Genomic DNA, 25,018 nt, shown 5'->3' on the forward strand with positions numbered 1-25,018 from the left:
TATCAGCATAAAGTCAACTTTCTGTAATATATTAGCTAGAGGTTACTGTATTTTTATTGTAATAGTTTATTATAACCTTGACTTTAAGGCCTGCTTTATGTTTTTCTGCAACCATACACGACATTAAGAGCATCAGGGCACAAAAAGCAACATGATGCTGTCTTCTAAGGTATCATGCTTTCGGCAAATTCTAAGGCAGCGTCACATATGCTTTAAGGATAAGGTAATCCCAGAATGCACTGCAACAAGTTCAATTAAAAAAAAAGATGGCAGATAGAATCGAGTGTAACATTAACTTTATTTATTTTCTTAAATACTGAGAGGTATTGATAAAAAAGATAAAAATCCATTTTAATCAAACTACCTAATTAAATATTCAAGTTCAATAATAAGGTCATATTCAGTGCAATTGCACATTGAATTTCTGTTCTGTGTGTACAAATACTGTAAGTGGTTTGTAACAAATTGAAGTGGTTCTGAAAACACTTGTTTGTGAGTTTACCACTTAACAGCGGCCAGAACAGATGGATGCCATGATCTGTGTGGCCCAGTGTCCTCCTACACACTAAAAATAATTGTAAAAATGTCTGGGAAAAGTTTGTTTTGTGCTTTTAGCATCATTTCTTTTCTACCGGTGCTTCTTTTTGTTATCTAATGCTATGACTTTCATGCATTTCTAAGTGTGACTGAAGTGTCTAAATAGTATTTAGCTCTCCTACACATACAAAATGCACAGTGTTGCAGTGATTTGTTCTCTTGCCTCCATTTATAATGAATGGCAAGCTGTCTTTCCTAATATCTGTTATAACAGGTTCAGCTCCTCAGGAAGCAAGCATGTACACAGTACTGCGCCCTGTTCCCTTTCCTGCAAGTCCAGTCTTGGTTAAAAATTCACTTTGCATAAGCAAACATGCCATTTTTGCCTGTATTGGGAGGCAAAACTGGAACAGTTTTCCACTGTATTATTCAATTTTTCTTTCATCCATCTTCAGGACAATATAAAAGCTTGCGCCTGCTATAATGTGAAATCACACGTGTAGCACCATGATAAGTTTATACTGTAACATTTCAATTCTCTCTTTCTATTCTCTTTTTATTTTTATTTTTGTTGCATTTGCATTTGCACACCACAGTTAATGGAGGGACATATTACTGACTAACTGACTGCAAGAGATCCTGGATATCATCCAGATTGCCGGCTTAATGCAGATGTGAAGTGGTTAGCTCCATACTTTCTCACTTGCCCACACACACTCACGCACAAATGCTTTTTACACATACAGAGACTAATTAAGTGTTAGGAAAGGTTAGCCATTGAAAGGTTCCTGTCATATTGAGAATATTGCATCAAAGGTCATATATGACATGCTTGATGTTGTCTTTTCATAGACTCGCTTGGTTTACTGCTTTGCACATCCAGTTTTCTGTGCCTTACTACATAACTATTCACTTTCATTCACTTTTTTTGTTTTTATAAAGACATTTTAAATGTTTTTCACTTTTTTGTTTTGTTTTACATTTGCATCGTGGGAATGAAAAGTGATTTAATTCAAGATAAGGAATTGTAACAGTGAATGGATTTGTTTCTTTTTTTTTCTTCCCAAGATAAAACCAGTTTATATTACTGAAGTTATGATTGTGTTCTAGCCCGGGGAAAATGTGAGGAACGCTTTCTGTCCAATACTCTGAGACTTAGTGGCTTGTATTCAAAATCTTATCGCATAAATGAAAATTTTCTCTCTTCCAAATGTTACTGACTGCAGCACCAATGTGAAAAAACATGAATCTCTTGGCATGCGGAAGAGAAAACACTGGCATACAAGCAAAAACAGAGAGAGGAATATCGTATGATTGAAATTTTACTCAGTGCTTTGTTTTAGAAATGTTGAAGTTAGCATGCAGAATTAACACCTGCCAAGTGGCTGATGCAAGTTAAAACTGGCTATGACATTATAAATACATTACATTATGTAATCTGAATTGTAATAATGATAGTCTGACTTTTCTGAAATAAGTGATGTATGTGATTCAAAATCAAGATTAATATTGGGAGATCCAGCTAGTTAAGATGCTCAGAAGTTTGGTATTATTTTTATTATTAATATTATTATTGACATTATTGATATTATTAACATTATCAATATAATAGAAACATTAAGCAGTAATAGAATGATGTTGATGGAATGATATTTTGTTTGATATAAGGACAGTAACGGTATAATGAATATCTTTAATAATAATAAAAATATATAAATATCACCTTTATTTATATAGTGCTTTAAACAAAATACATTGCGCCAAAGCACTGAACAACATTCATTTGGAAAACAGTGTCTCAATAATGCAAAATGATAGTTAAAGGCAGTTCATCATTGAATTCAGTTATGTCATCTCTGTTCAGTTGAAATAGTGTCTGTTTTAATTTGCAATCAAGTCAATGATATCGCTGTAGATGAAGTGACCCCAACTAAGCAAGCCAGAGGCGACAGCGGCAAGGAACCGAAACTCCATCGGTGACAGAATGGAGAAAAAAACCTTGGGAGAAACCAGGCTCAGTTGGGGGGCCAGTTCTCCTCTGACCAGACGAAACCAGTAGTTCAATTCCAGGCTGCAGCAAAGTCAGATTGTGCAGAAGAATCATCTGTTTCTTGTGGTCTTGTCCTGGTGCTCCTCTGAGACAAGGTCTTTACAGGGGATCTGTATCTGGGGCTCTAGTTGTCCTGGTCTCTGCTGTCTTTCAGGGCAGTAGAGGTCCTTTCTAGGTGCTGATCCACCATCTGGTCTGGATACGTACTGGATCCGGGTGACTGCAGTGACCCTCTGATCTGGACACAGACTGGATCTCGTGGCCACGGTGACCTCGGAACAAGAGAGAAACAGACAATATTAGCGTAGATGCCATTCTTCTAATGATGTAGAAAGTACGGTGTTATGTGAAGTGTTCCGGTTCCAGTTTACCTAATTAATGCAGCCTAAAAATCCTTTAACGGATTTGGATATTAAAAGCATATTAGTATGTTATGTGTATGCCAGGTTAAAGAGATGGGTCTTTAATCTAGATTTAAACTCCAAGAGTGTGTCTGCCTCCCGAACAATGTTAGGTAGGTTATTCAGAGTTTAGGCGCCAAATAGGAAAAGGATCTGCCGCCCGCAGTTGATTTTGATATTCTAGGTATTATCAAATTGCCTGAGTTTTGAGAACGTAGCGGACATAGAGGAGTATAATGTAAAAGGAGCTCATTCAAATACTGAGGTGCTAAACCATTCAGGGCTTTATAAGTAATAAGCAATATTTTAAAATCTATACGATGTTTGATAGGGAGCCAGTGCAGTGTGGACAGGACCGGGCTAATATGGTCATACTTCCTGGTTCTAGTAAGAACTCTTGCTGCTGCATTTTGGACTAGCTGTAGTTTGTTTACCAAGCGTGCAGAACAACCACCCAATAAAGCATTACAGTAGTCTAACCTTGAAGTCATAAATGCATGGATTAACATTTCTGCATTTGACATTGAGAGCATAGGCCGTAATTTAGATATATTTTTGAGATGGAAAAATGCAGTTTTACAAATGCTAGAAACGTGGCTTTCTAAGGAAAGATTGCGATCAAGTAGCACACCTAGGTTCCTAACTGATGACGAAGAATTGACCGAGCAACCATCAAGTCTTAGACAGTGTTCTAGGTTATTACAAGTAGAGTTTTTAGGCCCTATGATTAACACCTCTGTTTTTTCTGAATTTAGCAGTAAGAAATTACTCGTCATCCAATTTTTTATATCGACTATGCATTCCATTAATTTTTCAAATTGGTGTGTTTCACTGGGCTGCGAGGAAATATAGAGCTGCGTATCATCAGCATAACAGTGAAAGCTAACACCATGTTTCCTGATGATATCTCCCAAGGGTAACATATAAAGCGTGAAGAGTAGCGGCCCTAGAACTGAGCCTTGAGGTACTCCATACTGCACTTGTGATCGATATGATACATCTTCATTCACTGCTACGAACTGATGGCGGTCATATAAGTACGATTTAAACCATGCTAATGCACTTCCACTGATGCCAACAAAGTGTTCAAGTCTATGCAAAAGAATGTTGTGGTCAATTGTGTCAAACGCAGCACTAAGATCCAATAAAACTAATAGAGAGATACACCCACGATCAGATGATAAGAGCAGATCATTTGTAACTCTAAGGAGAGCAGTTTCAGTACTATGATACGGTCTAAATCCTGACTGGAAATCCTCACATATACCATTTTTCTCTAAGAAGGAATATAATTGTGAGGATACCACCTTTTCTAGTATCTTGGACAGAAAAGGGAGATTCGAGATTGGTCTATAATTAACTAGTTCTCTGGGGTCAAGTTGTGGCTTTTTTATGAGAGGCTTAATAACAGCCAGTTTGAAGGTTTTGGGGACATATCCTAATGACAATGAGGAATTTATAATAGTCAGAAGAGGACCTATGACTTCTGGAAGCACCTCTTTTAAGAGCTTAGATGGTATAGGGTCTAACATACATGTTGTAAGTTTAGATGATTTAACAAGTTTATACAATTCTTCCTCTCCTATATAAATATAATCAAATCAAATCTATACCTAACATATACCACACATGGTTTTAATACACCGAATGCTAATTTTAATGCACCACACCCTTCTTTTAATGCACCACCTCAGCTAAGGCATACATACAAATAGTAACTGTACTATGAATGAGGAGGACAAAAAAAAAAAAAAAACCTGACATAGAACCTAGGAGAGGTGTGGTATTTGTTAGTTATGTGTCATTATTTCATTACTACTATTTCTATTATCATTTTATTATTATTATTATTATTATTATTATTATTATTATTATTATTATTATAACTGTTATTATTATTGATATTACTTTTGCCATCATCGCAAAATATTATCATCATCACCATATTTAGTATTACTATTGTTATTACTATTATTGCTGTTATTATTGTTGCTACTGATATAAATGTTGTTATTATTATTATTATTATAATTATTATTGATATTGTTATTTCCATCCACACAAAATATTATCATCACCTTTTAGCATTAGTATTACTACTTTTATTTTTATCAGATTCAAGATTCAAGATTTTTCTTTATCACATTCACAATTATATAGAGCATATATAACCAGCAGTGAAATGTGAGTCAGGTCTGCTCCATGGACAGTGCAATTATTAAAGTATACAACATAGATGAAAATATACATAAATATAGCTATGAAAGAATGAAATAAAAGTAAACAATAAAAATATAAGAATAAAATAAAATATAAAAAAGATGTATATACTGTAGAATTAAATATAGAACGCAAAATAATGTGCATGAAAGTAATCTGTAGTCGTAAATATTAAGATACACAGGAATCTACAAGAGGCAATGTGCAAACAGGTTGACACTGTCAGTATGTCAGTGTGAGGTATAGAATGATGAATATCTTACTGATAAATGAATATTAAGTGGAGACATGAAGATGTTAAGAGGCTGGTTTTGAGTTTAAGAGCCTGATGGCCTGTGGGAAGAAACTCCTCCTGAGTCTCTCGGTTTTTGCCATCAGGCTACGGAAGCGCTTACCAGATGGCAGCAAAGTGAAAAGATGGTTACTGGGATGGATAGAGTCCTTGGTGATTTTAACAGCTCTGCTTTTGCAGCGTTTGAGGCAGATGTCCTGCAGAGAGGGGAGAGCAGACCCGGAGATGCGCTCAGCTAAGCGCACAACTCTGCAGGGCTTTGCAGTCTTGACTGGAGCTGTTCCCGTACCACACTGAGATACACTGAGTCAATACACTTTCTATTGCCCCTGAATAGAAAGTTTTCAGGATTGCTGGTGAGACCCTGAATTCCCTCAGCTGTCGCAGATGGTAAAGTCTTTGCCTGGCTGTATCAACCTGTGTTTGAATGTGTGTAGTCCAAGTCAGGTCCTCGGAGATGTTTACACCAAGGTACTTGAAGCTGCTCACCCTCTCCACGGGGGTCACGCTGATCATAAGAGGAGTAAAGGGCTGGTGCTGCGGTCTCTTCCTGCAGTCCACAATTACTAAAATTACTACTGTTGCCGTCATCACAAAATATTATTATCATTATTATTAACATAAGATGCTCAGAAGTTAATGTACCTTTAAGTTCACTTTGTCATCAGACTGGTAAATGTCCACAAGTTAACATTCTTAGCAGTTTACAACACTATTCTCATTAACAATGCTGGATAAGAGGTTTCTGAGCCTGCAGCAGTTGAAGTCAGGTTTTGAAGCAATATGATGCATATAAATTTTTCTTTTGAGTAATATCTGATTGTTGTGTTGGAGAAATCTTTATAATCTGCTATATTCCATTTCAGTCTCTGATAGCTCCAATCATTGGAGGATTTACTTGATATCAAGAGTTATTTGTGTATATAAAATGAAGCAGGAACATATTCCCATATCTATCTAAAACTTTGCAGTATCTGGTGTTTTTGAGGAATTTATGTATGCTCTCTTATGCATTTTGTAGTTTGATCATCATTTCATCTCCCCGCTGCCAAGTTTATTTTTATTTGCAAATATGGTTTGAGGTTGTAATGTTGCATTCATTTGCATTTCAACTCTTTTCCTTTTTGGATTAAACCCAGAGTGTTTTATAAGGTCCTGAGCCATTTCCCATAAAGATTTCATTCCTGCAATTATTTATTATTATTATTATTATTATTATTATTATTATTATTATTATTATTATTATTTATTTTTTTGGCACTAATACATTTTATTTCAGTTGCAACTTGGGTGATCTAAGACCAAATAAATTAAAACTAATAATAAAAAAAAATTACGTGTAAGGATTCTCTTTGGAATCCATCCTACTGGGAAGCTTTTATTTTAAATAAAACCCTAATCTATCCTTTACACTATTCTATAAAAAGCCAAAAAGCCCTGTAGGGATTCAGTATATCCAGTGTATTCACATTGGCATCCTTCAGGATTATCATAGGAAGTTGGATTGAAATTCTTCATTTTTGGGACCTCACACAAACATGTTTCTTTCTCTCTTTATTTTTAATCATCTAATTGATGTGGTAGAGCTGCTGTTGACTAACAATGGGTCGAGGGGAGCACCATCTCTGGCTCTGACCGTGAGTCCGTCTCTCATACTGATCAGCCGCTTTCTTTACGGCACTGAGGGCGAGAGCTACACTGCTCCTGTAGATCTCTGTAGGAGAATAAAACAATAGGAGGTAGAGCAAGCAGCAGATATGAAAGAAAATGACAGCCAGACAATGGCTGCTCTGTTTTAAAAGGCAGTTTTTTTTCGAGAACTGCACATTAATACCATTATATCAGATTTAATGAAATGACTCATCATTGTTTCTCCTCTCAAGTTTTTTTTCCCCATTCCATTCTATTCATCTGTAATGTTAAATCTGTAACTGACTTTGCTGGAGAGTTTTAAATTAAATTAATGTATTAATTACAGCAGGATTGCTGGTTATCTGGAGGTGATGTTCAATTTTATAGAAATGTCCAGGATTCAATCAAGTTAAGTTTGATTTATGTCTTTTACAAACTGCAGGGTGAATCTAAATTAATTTCTGTGATAGCAGCAGCAGTCCACATAGTCTATATTAAACCCAGAACATTCAGTTAACCGTTATGAACTACTGTATGATTGATGAGAAAATTTAGAGGAAGGTGATTTGTAAACAGCATTATTATCGAGACGCATAAATATGGCAAGTGCATGTTCCCCATTCTCAACACTTTTAGCACATCATAAACATTATAGTTTTTGTTTTGCATTGTTTCTATTAGCATATATAATTCATATATATATACAGTGGGGATCGAAAGTTTGGGCACCCCTTGCAGAATCTGGGAAAATATGAGTAATTTTCAAAAAATAAGAGAGATCATACTAAATGCATGTTATTTTTTATTTAGTACTGTCCTGAGTAAGATATTGTACATAAAAGATATTAACATTTAGTCCACAAGACAAAAAAAATGCTGAAATTATTAAAATAACCCCACTAGAGCTGGGGGGTGAAAACTTTTGAACACGATGAAGATGGCCAAATTTTTCTTATTTTGTTGAAATATAATTGTTTTCCATTTAGTTCTGCCCTTCGTAAGCAACACAAGATACTTGTATGTTTCCCGGTACACAAATTAAGTACAATTTACCTTGATCTTCAAATTCCAAAAGTTTTCACCCCCCAGCTCTTAATGCATCTTGTTTCCTTCTGGAGCATCAGTGAATGTTTGAATCTTTTTAAATGGTTGTGTTTGATTCCCTCAAATGTCCTCAGTCTGAAAAGATGTATCTCAAAATCATAAAGTCACTGCTGGAAAGGGTTCAAATATGCAAAGATGCTGGAAAACTGAATAATCTGCAGGACCTTAAAGATTTTTCAGAAGAACGCTGCTCAGTTTAACTGTTCAGAACAAACAAGGGACTCATGAACAACCATCACAAAACAGAAAAACAGCCAAGGATCATCAGGTAACAGAACACAGTATTAAGAACCAGAGTGGGGTTATTTGAATAATTTCAGCTATTTTTTTGTCTTGTGGACTAAATGTTAATATCTTTTATGTACAATATCTTACTCAGGACAGTACTAAATAAAAAATAACATGCATTTAGTATGATCTCTCTTATTTTTTGAAAATTACTCTCATTTTCACAGATTCTGCAAGGGGTGCACAAACTTTCGATCCCCACTGTATATATATATATATATATATATATATATATATATATATATATATATATATATATATATATATATATATATATATATATATATATATTATACTGTATATAAAATAAATGTGTGTGTGTGTGTGTGACCCTGGACCATAAAACCAATCTTAATTGTCAATTTTTCAAAAGATTTGGCCAAGATACAACTATTTGAAAATCTGGAATATTAGGGTGCAAAAAAAAAAAAATATATATATATATATATATATATATATATATATATATATATATATATATATATATATATATATATATATATATATATATATATATATATAAAAATATGCTTTTTGGCAATTGCTAAAAATATACCCTAGTGATTTAAGAGTGATTTTACAGTGATTTGTGCTCCAGGGTATATTATTATTATATTTTTTTTATTATTATTTTTTTAGAAAAACCTACAAATAGACATGACAAAAGAGTGTAAGAGCTCTACAATGACACACCGCAGACTCTTGGTGTCTATGGAAAACCGTTCTCAATTGTTATGTATAATATATATAATTCTTTTTTCTCTTGCAGTGAATCTGTCTGTGCTGACAACAGCATGCAGTGGTCACTATGGCAGTGTCATTGAGGAGTTCTGCCTGGCCAAGTTCAAGCTGGACATGGAGGTTCTCGATCAGCGCCAGTGGTGCAGCTGGGAGGACACAGTTGAGTGAGTGATCAACATGCCACTTCAAGACTTTATTATATCATTGGTAATTCTTAGCTGGCACATGCTCCATGGATATTAATTATTGTCAAAGTAGGTTTAATGTCATTTTCTTTCCTGTTTGGTGGGAGAGGAAATCGAATACAGTGACAGCGATCCTAGAGTGCAGAACATGTCTATATTTTATAACTTTCTATTTATCAAAAAATTCTTAAAATGTTACATTGTTTCCACAAAAATATTAAGCAGCACAATTATTTTTAATTGTGATAATAAGTAATGTGTCTTGAACACTTATTAGCATATCAGAATAATTTCATAAGGATTATGTGATACTGAAGACCGGAGTAATAGCTGCTGAAATTTCAGCTTTGTCATCACATGATTGAATTGCATTTTAAAATGCATTAAAATAGAAAACAATTATTTTAAATATTTCACAATATTACAGTTTTCACTCTTTTAAACATATAAAAACCTCTTTCAAACACACAAAAATTACTGACCCCCAACTTCCCCTAACCATTTCACATCACACACACGTTGGTTCAGCACTCATTCAACAACTTTTGTTCAGTGCAATCCTACCTTGCAGCTGACATGACTGCGTGTTTATTTGAACACTTCATGACAAGGTCAGTGAAGAGCAGAGTTTTCTCAGTAAGAGAGATGACAGGGGTTCCCATATTATCACATACTTCAGAGGGATTTAGTGTGCCATGTGGCACAGCTCCAGGCGTACACCGTTCCTGGGAATGCCTCAATATGCCCAGCTGTCTCTGTGATATAATGGAAGAGGTTATTCATGGTGCCCCAGGAAACACATGATATGGAAGAACTTTCACATTTCCAGGTTAACAAGAAGAACTGTCTTGTCTTTACTTCTGTGCCCTTGACAAATGACCCTAAAACTCTGGCACTCTGAAGTTAGACTGAAGCCGTTGTGCTCCAGTGCAACATTTGAGAAAGATACAGTCGAGAAAAGTGACACTGGATGTCTAAGCTGTCGGATCAGGGCCAGCAAGGTCTGCCAGTCCCTGTCATCAACACTCCAGACACTTTTTTCCCATGTGGCTCAACTCGTTTCTGTTGTAGCTCATGCCAAGGTGCAGAATGCTGACTGAGTTTTTCAGTGCTTAAAATGATAGTTCACCCAAAATTGAGAACATTTCCATCCTTTACCAACCCTCATGTTGTTCCATTTACTTTATTTTTTCTATGGTTCATAAAAGATATTTTGAATTTTTTTTATTATTATTATTCATACAATGGAGGTCAATGGTAATCAAATCTTTTTGATAACAAACATTTTTCCAAATCTATTTTGTGCTCCACAGGAGAAAGTCCTACAGGTTTGGAATAAAATAAAAATTATATTTTAATAACTTTTTTTCCTTCTTAATATTAAAGTGAGGCACTTAAATGGAAGAGAATGGGGGGCAATTACTGAAGGATTTAAAAGCACAAGACATCTGAAGCTTATTAATTTTTTTTTAAAGCACTTACATTATTTTTTGTAAAATGTGTGTATTATTTTAGTGTTTAAAACGTTCATTGTCATGGCAGCATAGTTGTAAAATTAGATGTAGCTTCACACAGAAAATATTATAAACCATTTTTCACACAAAAATAGTGTTAACACAATTGTTTATCTATTGAATATTTTAACTATACATTCATTTCCATTATAAATGCTTCACTGTAAGCCAGATTTTTGCTTTACTCAGCTGGAATGAGCAAAATGTTCTCCGTGCTCTTTAACAAACATTGCTGGTGCGTTTGTTGTCAGACAGATCAAAATCTCTGAATGTTGCCCTAAGGTTGCAAACAAAAAGGATTGAGTTCAGGAGGACGATTTATTCCTGCGGGTGTTGTTAAACTGAGCTGTCATTTATGACAGAAAGTGATTATTCATATCTTCTGTTTGACTGAGTATGTCAACTATATTAAAAGCTGATTCCCTTTAGACACTGAGTCATAGATTGTGCTCACTGTGTATAATGGTTTGTACAGTAATAAACAGTGATGACCTTGATCTCTGGTATTTTATTTCATGCTTTTTTACATCAGAAGTGCTTCAGCCCACTAAACAAAATCAAAGCCTTAACATCCTGGCTAACAATGTTTTTCTGCCTTCATTTCTAAAGGATCAGGATGCCATTAAACCTCAATAACAAGCACAAATGTGAGTTGGCTGGCTTTATTTAATATATAGAGTACATCAATAATGATTGATTCCAACCTGCTTTAAATCAATAGAAAAATGCATGCCATAAATCTCTTATGACAGAAAGTGGATAATATTACTTCAATGCAATATTTGTTTAATGTTTAATATATTTTTATATCTTTAATATTTCAATATTTTCAAGTTAGACTCCAGGCTCAATTTGTCAGCCTTCGAGGAGAGTGGTTTTGCTCAAAGGTTGCGATTTCATAGGTCTAGGGATCGCATGGTGTTCTCAGATCTGAAAGCAGGTTCAAGTGCCCCACACACCTGTGAAACAGCACTCATTAAAGAATGTATGGCCCCTCGGCTCCTTCCATGAGGTCATCCAGCTCCATTGCTCAATTATGCACAAAGCACTGTCTAGAGACATCCACAGGTCTGAGACGAGATCTGAGCAACACCGTAGAACAGCATGTGGCCTCCAGAGAGCTTCAGAAGTGGTGAGGTAAGACTTATTGAGGACTGAGGGCAGTCGACTGCAGGTAATTAAGGATGTATACAAATGATCGGAGGAGGTCAGCACCCTTGCACTTCAGCAAATTGTCTCACCCGGGCAATGGAGCATTAAACTGCTTCGGAGGGAACCAGAAATCTACAGACTAACCCTTTTGCCCTCCAAGGGGTCATTCATGTGAATGCTGGTTTGTTCTTTAAGCTCCTCTTAAAGTACAGCCTGGAGGTAAAAAATGCTTGTAAAATATCTATAAATTAAAATAGCAGAGCTGTGATTACAGTGGCATGTGGAAGTTTGGGAGCCCCTTTCAGAATCAGTGAAAATGTTAATAATTTTAACAAAATAAAAGATCATACAAAATCGATGCTTTTTTTTTTTTTATTTAGTACTGTCCTGAGTAAGATATTTCACATAAAAGATGTGTACACTGTAAAAAATGACTGTGATTTTAACGGTAAAAAACTGTGAAAATGCTACAGTACAAACCTGTTTACTGGTTAACTGTAATTTCCTGTAAACTTTACAGGGAAAAACCGTAAACTTACGTTCCCAGAATTCTCTGCGTTGCATTTAAAATTTTGTTTGAATTTGATGTTTTTTCTTTGAAATAACTATGTTTATCTGTTATGTTTATTAGGTTTGTATTAGGGATGCACCGAAATTTCGGCCACCGAAAATTTTCGGCCGAAAATGGCCTTTTCGGTTTTCGGCCGATAGACTTTTATCACCGAAACAACACGGACGAAATGTTGTGATGACGCAAACAGAAACCGCGACCTGCACGTGCACCTGCAAAGCGCAGACCACGAGCTCCACGCGACATTCACTTAACACCAGTGAGAACATTCTCTCTCTTTGTATTCCTTTATTCGCAGCACTAAAGCGTCTCCTAACAAAGAGATTAAGACGGACCACGAAGTAAAAACAAAAGTACAGTCTTATAGAGTCTGTTAGCACACGTCTCACTGAGATCTTTTCGGATCCTCTGCACTTCATCGCGAATGTGCTTGATCCGCGTTATAAAGACCATTACTTAGATGCGGAAATAAGGCAGCCAGCACGAGAAATGATCCAGGCCGCGCTGGATGCGGAGAACCCGCGTGGAGACGGAGAAGCGCCAAGCGCAGGAGACAGATCAGAGCGCAGAAAAGACTCGTCTCTGCACCAGATGAGGGGCATGCACCATCGCTGTCTGATATGTTCAGTGGATTTCTGCAAGAAAGTGCCTCAAATAATAATAATACGTTGGCTATTTTGATCTTAGGCTACTATATATAATATATATATACACACAAACACACACACACAAACATATATACATACATAATATCAGATTGTAGCCATATTTATGCTAGATTTTCTGCTAGATTTCTGCTTTAATTTGATAAAAATGTTTATTTATGCCCTGGCCCTATTTAAATACACTCTCTCAAATATTTCTCAAATGTCAGGCAGATGACAAGCTCAACTGCTCAACAGCTAGATGGTTATCTGTCTGAAGTCCCCATCCTCAGAAGTGATAACAGTCTTGCCAAATGGAGAAGTAATGCACTTTCTAGTCCTACATAGAAAAATTTCAAATGCACTTCACCTAAATGCACTTTGTTTTTATGAGAGAACTGTTCATTTTAAAACCTTTCTGCAGGCCAGTAGGCCTGTACATTGTTATTAAATATACACATGAGTGGGATACATTTTTAGTTTGAATTTAATTTTATACTGTGCATTGTTGCAATGTGCTTAATAAATATTTGCATCATTTGTAATTATGTATTTTTATGTTTTTTTAAAAAAAAAATAAGTTATGTAATTGTAATTATCTTTGAAACTTTAATATTAATTTATGCAATTGCAATGTCTTAATTTTAGTAAAGTTAGTACACGGTCATAGCAATAAATGCAATGGTACTAATAATTGGCATAATTTCTTTCGGTGTTTCGGTTTCGGTTTTCGGCCTTGGTTTTCTCTTTTTCGGTTTTCGGTTTCGGCCAAGAATTTTCATTTCGGTGCATCCCTAGTTTGTATGTTAAATAAAATGTTGTTAAATTAATGTTTATTGCATATTTCAGTTTAATGAGTCTCACCATGATGGTGTTTAGTGTTTGTGTGAATGACACCTTGCACCTTCTATGTATCTTATTATTTGAAAGCTGCTTGTGATGGGCTTTGTTTCACCACGTATCTCTCTTATCACCACCTGCTTTTGGTGGTTACCAGTGTAATACAAAAGTACAAAACAGATTTCAGTGCTTCAATAAGTTCATATATTAATATTATATCAGTTAAATTATGGTATTAAACTGTAAATATAAAGTAAAACCGTTAAACCTACAACAGTGTAACTATTTTTTACGGTATAAAACCGTTAAACCAAAAATGGTTTTACCGTATTTTTTACGGTATAATTCAGGCAACCACAGCTGCTGGTTTTTTACCGTATATTTTACGGAATATTTTTAACAGTGTATATATAGTCCACAAAACAAATAAATATTTGAAATTATTAAAATAACCCCATTCAAATGTTTTTGAACACTTGGTTCTTAATACTTTGTGTGATTACCTGGATTATACACATTTTTTTGTTTTGAGATTTGTGAGGTTTTCCTGCAGATTCTTCAGTTTTCCAGCATCGTTTGCGTATTTGAACCCTTTCCAGCAGTGACTGTATGAATTTTGACATCCATCTTTTCACACTGAGGACTATTAAAAGGTTCAAACATTCACTGATGCTCCAGAAGAAAACACGATGCATTAAGAGCCGGGGATTTGATCTTCTCAAACCCCCGGCTCTTCATCGTCTATTGGATTACCTCTTTAATTGATTGTTCCTTACATTTCTGCCATATGCACATAAACTGACAGTCACCACTGATAAGATACTACTAAATATTGTAGAAACTTAACTTTCTGTAAAGTTGATTTGCAATGATTTGTATCGTAAAAAGCACTATACAAATAAACTTGAATTGAATTGAATTGGACATCTTCATCCTGTTCAAAAGTTTTCACCCCCTGGCTCTTAATGCATTGTGTTTCCTTCTGGAGCATCAGTGAATGTTTAAACAATTTTTAAATAGTTTTGTTGAGTGCCTCAGTTCTCCTCAGTGTGAAAAGATGGATCTCAAATTCATACAATCACTGCTGGAAAGTAGGGCTGCATTGTTAATCAAATTTCTAATCACAATTACAATTATGGATGCCACAATCACGTTATCGTTCAAAGCGGCAATTAATCGTTCAAAGTCCACTTACGTTATTCTGCATGCTTAGGATGCATTTTTTTTCTATTTAGGTTTTCTTTTTTATGTTATTTTAAGGGTTTTTCCCATTATTTTCATTTTAGTAAAACATAATACCATTCATATTTTTATTATTTAAAGAAGAAACCCATCCGTTGTACAGTTTACATTTGAGGCTTAATACTATAGATAAGCCTTAAAAGTTTGTCAGTTAAGAGTTTTTTCAGCTTGTTTATTTCAATATAAACATATGGCAGGCAGTTGCATCAAAATATGGTTTAAACATCATTCAATGTAAACTATTATAATCGTAATTAATAATCGCAATTACAATTTCAAGGGAATAATCTACAATTATGATTTTTGTCATAATCGTGCAGCCCTACTGGAAAGGGTTCAAATATGCAAATGATGCTGGAAAATGATGCTGGAAAAAGATGCTCTGCAGGAGCTGGAAGATTTTTCTGAAGAATCATGTTTAACCGTTTAACTGTTCAGAACAAACAAGGAACTCATGAACAATCATCACAAAACAAAGACAGTCGTGGATTAACCAGGTATTTACACATTAAGAACCAAGGGTTCACAAACTTTTAAATGGGGTTATTTTAATAATTTCAGCAATATTTTTTTTTTGTCTTATGAAATATATGTAAACATATTTTATCTAAAATATCTTACTCCGGACAGTACTAAATAAAAAAAATACAATGCATTTTGTATGATCTCTCTTTTTTGTTAAAATTATTCACATTTTCACAGATTCTGCAAGGGGTTTTCAAACGTTCTCATGCCTCTGTATAGGCAGGTGTTTGTCTAAAACATAATTTCCACTCTTTTAAAAAAATCTAATTAAAGAACAGATGTTAAAACTTCACCATTAGGTGTTTTGCTACTGATTTAACAAGCACCGATCCCAGCAGGTTTACATTAAATCAAAGTGGAGACATTAACTGGAGATCTTGTTGTGGTTTTAGGTTATCGCAGGACATGATTTTAATAGAATAGTAAAAAAAAAAAGAAGAAAATTCATGCCCTCATTTTGTTTCAAACCTAGTATTCCTTCTTCTGTGGCACACAACAGATGTTTTTCAGATTGTTTTGTCCCCATACAATGATAGTGTACAGTAAGTACATTTTAAAAAAAAGTACATTAAAGACTTGTCTTCAAGTTTAAATATGCACATGAACAAATGAGATTTGGGAATTATGACAGCAATATAAGCAATATATTTATATCTTCATTTCACAGATAACAAGTAGCAGAATGAAAACCTTCGTGATCTTTGTTGCTGTCAGTATCTAGTTAGCAAAGAAAGGAATGACTTTGTGCTTTATGGCTGGGGTAATCTTCTAACGGTTACATGATGGTTCATGTTCTCCTGAACAGCTGAAAGGTATTTAGAAAGCATCACTTCATGATTAAAACTTAATTTTGACCAGCACATGAATCTTTCAAATTTGCCTTCTGTTTGTAATCAGATTTAATTTAGGCTTCACACTTCATTGCCATTTTATGAGGTTTTGATGTGTGTTATCTGGATTTGTGAAACACGGGTTACACTGTCCAACCATGTTAATGTGTTCAAAAAGTGTAATTATAGTCTGGTAATAAATGTTCTTTGTTGATATTTGAACTGAACTATGTTATAGCTCCTAATTAAACATATATCATTTTACAATATACTGTACTGAGTTTAATTGAACTGTTGAAAAGTCTAATTTAAAAAGTATGACGACTGCTTCGATAAATGTATAGTGGATAAAGCTGTGACACAGAAGGGTCATGTTTTCAGGCCAGAAAACATTCAGGCTTTTCCCTTTAGGCCTCTCCTGCAATCTGTTCCATGACGAACATTATCCTCTTGAAGCCAGTAATACATCTGAGGTCCTGTAACTCCAGCTCAGGGGTCCTCACTCATTGTACTCATCATTTCCTTGTACACCATCTGCTGTTTGAGCAGTTCTGACTCTTTGGGTCCTTCTTTGACCTTTTGCCCTGTCCCTGATGAGGACGGGCAGCCCATATGATCACTTGAAAAGTGAGAAAGAAACTAAAGGAGAGAAGAGAAGCAGAGTGACTGTTTTGGCGACGGCAGCTGAAATGTAAAATTGCTGGTTCACAAACTGTCCTGGAGGTAAAGAGTAGGAACTGAATGCAGTTGTACAATATGGAGAAACGTAAAAACTTCCTGCAGTGTCTGCATTTGGAAGTGTTTGAATTTATATGTGAAAGTACCGCTATACAGCTTCATTCTACCACCAAGATTTAACACCAAAATGTGTATAATATTTTTGGTACCTTTGTGGGAACTGAAAATTCCGGTCTCCCTATCCCACTGTGAAATTCCAGCAAACCCTCATTTAAACCCTCCAGAATGCTCCATACTGTCGATAAAGCTTAACTTGTTTTGAAGCCAGATTCCTGCTGTTGCTCTCCATGCAGTCGCAAGCTTTAGGTTCTGATCCAGAGGTCCATCTGTTCCACCGAGCGTGCACAATCCACATAATAGTCCAGGTGCTTGTGGGATAGTTTCCAGTAGCTCTGTGGAATGTGACCACACTTGAAAGCATTTAACCCCTTTGTTAGCCTTGATGACACTTAATGACTTTGATAGAGAGAGAGAAAAAGAGCCAGCGATGGTGACACCTTATAGTATGTTTCAACAATTCACATCCCCTTTAGTATCCAGGGGAAAGAGATCAACAGCTTTTGTAACTGCAGTAGACACACATGCTCGACATGTTTTAAAGGACGTTCTGCAAGTATCTGCTGTTTCTATGTGTGTGTGTGTGTGTGTGTGTGTGTGTTTAATAAAAAAAGTTTGAGTTTACTAGACAAAACTACTAAGACAGTTAGTTGTGCAGTTTATAGCCCTTTTACACTGAGATTCCGGATGATACACGGGTAATGTGTCCCAGCAATTGTTGCCGTATCGTTCCCGGAATCTTTGCGCGCATTCACACACAACCCGTAAAGGTCTTGAAATGACACGTGACATCAGGATGTGATGCGTAATCTACAAGTCTAAAACGCTATGCACGTTAACTTTCACTTAAACTGGCGAATGATCTCAGCTTCAGGATAGTGAGAATTTAAAACTGATCTCTGCTTCATTACAGTTTGCACATAATTTATCATTGAGCTGCCTTCAGAACACCCTGTAAAAGACTTATCACTACGACACACACTTTATGGCACTGGTTCTGGCTTTTGTTCACACAGAGCTCTTTCCCGGACTGATCCCGGCTAATGTTACTAGGACCCCAACCCGGGATCGGTCCCGGAATCAATCCTGGGACGTGTTTGTGTTCACACAGAAAGCACTCCATCAACTTTCAGGGACCCCAACATGCAGTGTGAAAGGGGCTTATTATTTGAGCGTGAGGTAACATTGTACTGCAGACTTTTTCAAAGGGGCTTTTACCGAAAGCAGCGATTGATAATGGAACACCAACATGAAACCCCTGCTGTGATCTCGGTTCTGTGATTGGTTTTTAGTTGCAGGAAACCCTCATCCCACCGCCTGAGCACTGACAGTGTGCCGTAGTCATGGTCTCTCTATGTTGATGTTTGTCCCTTACTAGTTATATTTAGCGGCGTTAAACCATTTTGAAATTGAATCTGCTGTCTTACAAGACTGAAAGCTCCCAAGAGACTTTCCCACCATATGGTCAATGGAGAAAAGCACCAGCAGTCACCCATTATAGACGCAAAGACTCCGTTTTATATTAAACTCTGTATGGTTATATTTATTTGAAGGTATCCTAGTTACAGTAATAAAACATTTAGGAACGGAGTAATATTAACAGTATGTACCTACTCTAGGGTTAGTTGTATATACTTTATGCATAATTTACTGTTGTTATTATTATGTAACATGCGTAATAATGACACTGTATATAATAGTGTTACCAAGTTTTATATCAGATTAGTTTCTTCATGTGCAAAACAAGACATTTTCTCAAGAACAGACATTTGGGCATTTTTTCCAATTGATCTTTACAGTGCTGCCAAAGACTTCCCCCTTAAATAATAACAATGATAAAAAAAACATGAGGTAAATGATCATTTAGATGATAAACTTAATAAGATAAATTATTTGAAAATAAAATCTTTCTTGTCAATAGATAAACTTTGTACAATTTTAGTGTGTTCTTGTATTCAGATCCTTAAGCTACAAAAATCTGTTAAAAATAAATATTTTGTGACAATGGTTCATATTCATGTTTACACAATGTGTGACTGTCCCTCTTGTGATGCAATTTCCCCACATCCAACAGTTTTGCCCCTAAAACTTTTATTAATAATAAAAAAAAAAGTTATATTCTAGTTGTAATTTTGCCTAATTATACAAAAAGTGTAGCACCATAATAGTACAAACTTGTTGTCTTGTAGTAGATAGTGTGACGAACCAGACATAAATTTAAGACTTTTATTCTGCCTCAACATCTTTTGTATTCCACATGGGTTCGGAGTGTCATGAGAGTAATTGATGGCCTCCGTACAAAGCCATCATGTGTTGTCTCACATCTGCGGTGAGTGCATTTAAGCCACAACCGCTTCATCTTATCTGTATTCACTTGCTAATTGCATGATAATAGGTTTTGACAAGGCAAAAACGAAGCTCCTGGGGCTCCTCATGATTAAACATCCAAATTTAACTCGTTCACTAAATTACCTCATATCAAACTGATGCTACTGGCTGAATATTGCCACAGCTGTTTCTGTTCAAGCTGGTGATGATACGTTTGACATCTCTTCTTCATCACTGTGCATTTAGATATATAAAAACAGAAACTTGATGAAATGCTCGTTTGTCTCCTCAGCAGAGCAGAAACCAAAAGCTAATTTTCCACAAGTTGAGCACTTCTCATCCTAGTTTGATGTGCTCTTAATGAATTAGGCAGCGGCTCTTGCAACCGAAATGGCTTTCAAGTTACATGAATGTATTATAGGCTTACAATGGCATCGTGTTTAAAGCAATTACAGAGTAAAGAAAATGTGATGACTGATGTAGAGATGGATGTGACATAAGGCCACAACCTTATGTGCACATCTTTATAACACGAACTGCAATATATATGATATTATTAGACTTCTGATTTGCTCATGTTCATGGTGGTGACCTCTTTAGTGGCCTTATGAAGTGTCACTATAGGACTTTGCCATTTATGCCATTTGTATGGATCTATCTTTTGCCCTTTACAAATGTGCTCCTGTTTGGCTTCATATGAGGCCACATATAGGCTATTGTACATGCCTGTGTAATCTTATACGTCTGTTTGTGCTGTGCACAACTGTCTCTATACCAAAATTGCAGTAGATGGTACCAATAACAGTGAAATAGTTAAGTTATGTGCCAAAGTTGAGTACGTTTAGAAGTTTGTATAATATAAAGTATGGGTAGCATTAATAAAGCTTAGCAAACAGCAATACAAATCAAATGAGGCAAATAAATACCGTGCTACTTTCCATTATTAGCCAACTATTTAAACTGTCCATTGTGGAGATACAGTTGGATGGTTCTCTGTCTATTTTAGTCTTTATTGTGAATGCTATAAATACACAGGCAGACAGAGCTGGTCAGGGATGTGAGCTCAGGGTCAGTCCATTAACAGACTGGGTTTAACACAACCTGGAGCTTCTCCTGAACTTTAATACCAGTAATACAGACTCAGTCCCAACACCGTTACTGAACGTGCACCACAACCATCTCTATGACTGATACCCAGGCACACTGAAACAAACATCAACTAAAGATACGCCATATGACGATCAGTATGAAATTGCTGTACATGGGCATAAAAAATAAGAATCATAAAAAAGGAAATATACATAGGACAGCTTAGTCCTTAAACTTCAGTTTCCAAGTCAATCCTTTAAACCCCTCGCTTGAATCTTCAGTAGTTCCAGTCATACTCCGCTGACTTATTTAAATCCATTCCCATTTCCTTTACCAAGCACCCTTAGCTTCTACAGCCCAGCTGTGCACACAGGGGTGACCTAGACACTCATATGTGTCACACATGGCTCTTTGGGAAGATGAGACGTGCTTTTTGGTCTGCCTGAGTGTTTGAGCTGCCATCCTGAGAGCCATCTTTATCCCTCTGGGTGAAATGTGCGTGGAAGGGGCGTGCGGTCTGCTCCAGCCCCCAAAACAGGCCCGGAAGAAAACTCTTGATTAAAAGTCTGCGCTGGTTATGCCAGGCATCTCACGCTAGGCTGACTGGGCTTATAAATAGATGGCCCATGGGAGGGGGATCGGGGTCGAACACTCACACAGGGGCCTATTAAGAGCTCATATGAACAACAGTCTCAGAAAATCTGCAACAACATCATCATCATTGGGATGATCTCATTCCTTAAGGGTCACTGAGAGAATTATTTCAGCTTAATAAAAGCAGTTATCAAGCATGCTCTTACACAAATATGCAGACATGCATTTTAGGGATGATTGGGAACAGCACGAGAGATTCATGTGAACCTTAGCAAATAGTTAGCAGATTTGAGCTCCACAATAAAACATGCCTATTTAGTAGTAATGGCAAACTGAAAATATAAGAAGAAAATATAAGATATTTCCAGTACCTGCCATTAGTTGATGAATGTTTCAAAACATTGCTTTGTGAAGCTTTGAAACCTTTGCAGTATTTTAATTTGAACCAGTGTTGCCAAACTTTGTCACTTCATATCTGTTGAAACGTTTCAAAAGTTCAAAGGTTGCCACTAGGGAGCAATTGAACCCATCAACTAGTCTTTACAATTTTTATTTATTTTTTTATACCTGATCTTGGATCAGTTTTATAATATAACATAACTTTATATTTAACTTTACATTTATAATATAATATAACTTTATAACAAAAGGTGGCATAGCAGTCTATTGTTGGCCAGATTAGCCAAACACACACAATAAAACCTGTTAATTAGCAAAAGAACATATTATATAAATACTAAATGTTTAAGTAATGGTCTTGCATAATATTAGTACATTAATATTTCATGGTAGATAGCATTTAATAGATTGCACTTTCAACAGAGCATTGGCAGTTGGTTTGTAAAGGAGTTTTTGATGCATTTCCATTGTTTTGACCTGTGATTCAAAAACAGTGAATCATTTCATTGTTTCACAGTTGCAGAAACTCAGTTTGCACCCCCCTCCCCCCAGTAGCCATTGCAGTAAGTTAAAATGTGGCATGTTGAACTATTTTAAAAGAGCAATGTTTTGAAAGTGCCACACTGTTTGCACTCTTTGAGAAAATAAAAAACCTGCAAGCAGCTTCCCTGCACTTTGCTCCCACAGGCCAGGAGAAAGTATTTCACACACTTCACGTTTAAACCACTTTCTCATGACTCCTTTGAAAATAGGAGTTCAGTTTTAAAAATGTACAGACCCATTTAATGCAAACCACTGACATTACTCTCCTGTTTGCTCTCCTAAAGGTCCTATGGAGAACTGACCAACTGCACGTTCCTGGTGGCTCTGAAGATGAACTGTTTCTGGCCCAACCGAATGGTGGACGAATTCTTCATCCGGGTGCACAGGCACTATTTCCATGACTGCTCAATGTCTGGACGGCTGCTTCACGATCCACCCAATCGGATCTTGGGGCCTTTTATTGTGGTGCCCATTCTGGTGACGCTACTCATGACTGCCCTAGTGGTGTGGAGGAGTAAACGCAGCGAGGGTATCGTATAATCGATAAGCTAACCAAGTACCTCCACACTGAACAATAGAGAAGGACTGCAAGCACTAAGAAAGACTTGTTTCTCATCAAGTGGTTGTATATCCAAACACTTCTAGTGAATGCTGACACTGTGTTATCTGCACACAGATAACAAACCAGTCATTTATACAGAAACCGCACTATTTCTTTGAGGTAGTTTTTTAACTTTTGTCATACCAGTATTCTGTTAGTAAAACAGATCTCCAGTCTAGATGCAAGTCATTATCATGATGACGGATAAGTTTCACCTTGGATGGACACCCACCGAAGGAAGGACACTGTTATTCCCACACGTTCGACAAACCTTTACCATCATGTGAGCACTGGACATTGAACAAACCTTTTTGTGTCACCCTCAATGCATTTCACTCTCATAAATGTGCTTTGTGCCAAATGATGACACTCATTCATTCAGTCAGTCAGTCAGTCAGTCAGTCAGTCAGGATTAGTATTCTTTTGTTGATTTAAGAAAAGAAGAGGGCTACAACCACGATATACTGCAGGCAATAGACATCAGGTTCTGGATCAGAACTGCAGTCTTTTGTACTGACATTGTATCAGATAACAGTAGAACCATTGAACCAGAAAGAATCAGTGCATTTATTTGGCGTCTCTCATCTCGTGAACTCTCGTCATAAGGTCATGTCAAGGGAAAATATTTTCCTGCTGTAGCGGAGAGCAACCTACCGGCTAAGAAGCTTGCAGCATTTGTTGTGAAATAATTTATGTATTAGCACTAAAAGGATGTTTTTATTCACATGATTCTGCTAATTGCTTTTTTTAAAGCTATATATGTGTTTCCCTGGAGCTCTGTACCCACAGTGAGTGGTTTAAAAGCCTATGGTGAACTGGACCGTGGCACAGAGACAGTAGACATTTCTAATGTCAGCTGAATTTCAAAGCATCTGATTTCTGTTGCAGTTTTAATAAAGCCATTTGCCCTCGACTCTTTTATTCTGTATATTTCCCCTCATTAGGGGTTTGCTTCGTAGCACACCATATGCTGTCAGGAGAACAAACTGTAACAAGGGTAGGCATGTGGTCATGAGCCAGCTGAAGTTTAGCTGTTAAATTACAGCAGGTCAGATAGAGTGTGATCAGTCAGTCTAGTTTGATGTTTATGCCGCATGATTTTAATGTCTGCATTTTGTTGCAAGAAGGATGTTCATGGATTCATGTATTATGCTATTTTTACCCTGAGCTTAATTTTGCAATGTCAAAGACAAATAAGAACTCCTTGTAAATAACTGCCTGCATTACCAATTCACTGATGTGCTGCTATTTTATAATGCAAGTTGTAAAGCATTATACTAGTAAACCTAAATCAGTAACCCACCCAACTCCATTAATAAAAAAAGACATAAAGGAAACAAGACAAATTCACTGAGTAATTGTCATTCATTTTGTAATAAAGGTCTCAATAATACAGGTTCACACAGCACAACAGTGAAACTTTCTAAAAATCATTAAACTCCTCTTTCATTTTTAGATTAGATTAGATAAGATTAGATTCAACTTTATTGTCATTGCACATGTAGGGTACAAGGCAACAAAATGCAGTTAGCATCTAACCAGGAGTGCAATAAGCAGCAAGTACAGGATAAACAGATATACCGTGTCTACTATGTTACAAATGTACAATAAATATACAGATAAGACTGAACATAATTTACAAATTTTTAAATACTATCAGCATGATATACAGATAGGTGTATTATGAACATACTATACAGATGGATTATGTAGTAAGTGTATGTACACTATAAGCAGATGAACATCATGTACTAGTGCAAACGTAGTAATCATTTTAGCTTAGATCATCTTAGTTGAATCATTCCAGTTTATATTCATCTCAGACATGACAGTACTTTCAAAAATCTTAATTTCTTTCCTTTCCACCTACTACTGTATGTCTAAAATCACAGCCTTCTGTA

At 36.1% G+C, this 25,018-nt stretch overlaps 1 protein-coding gene across 1 annotated transcript in view; it reads left to right on the forward strand.

Annotated features, from left to right (window-relative positions):
* LOC127964445 (receptor activity-modifying protein 1-like) overlaps positions 1-24,457 on the forward strand; it is a 35,944-nt gene extending 11,487 nt beyond the window's left edge. Inside the window, exons 2-3 of the mRNA XM_052564658.1 lie at positions 9,294-9,429; positions 22,801-24,457. Of these exons, the coding sequence (XP_052420618.1) occupies positions 9,294-9,429; positions 22,801-23,056 (392 nt within the window). The 3' untranslated portion in view covers positions 23,057-24,457. The remainder of the gene's footprint in view (positions 1-9,293; positions 9,430-22,800) is intronic.
* Positions 24,458-25,018: the final 561 nt, after the last annotated feature.

This window comes from Carassius gibelio, chromosome B9 (genome assembly GCF_023724105.1).
Source record: "Carassius gibelio isolate Cgi1373 ecotype wild population from Czech Republic chromosome B9, carGib1.2-hapl.c, whole genome shotgun sequence".
Classification (NCBI taxonomy): Eukaryota; Metazoa; Chordata; class Actinopteri; order Cypriniformes; family Cyprinidae; genus Carassius; species Carassius gibelio.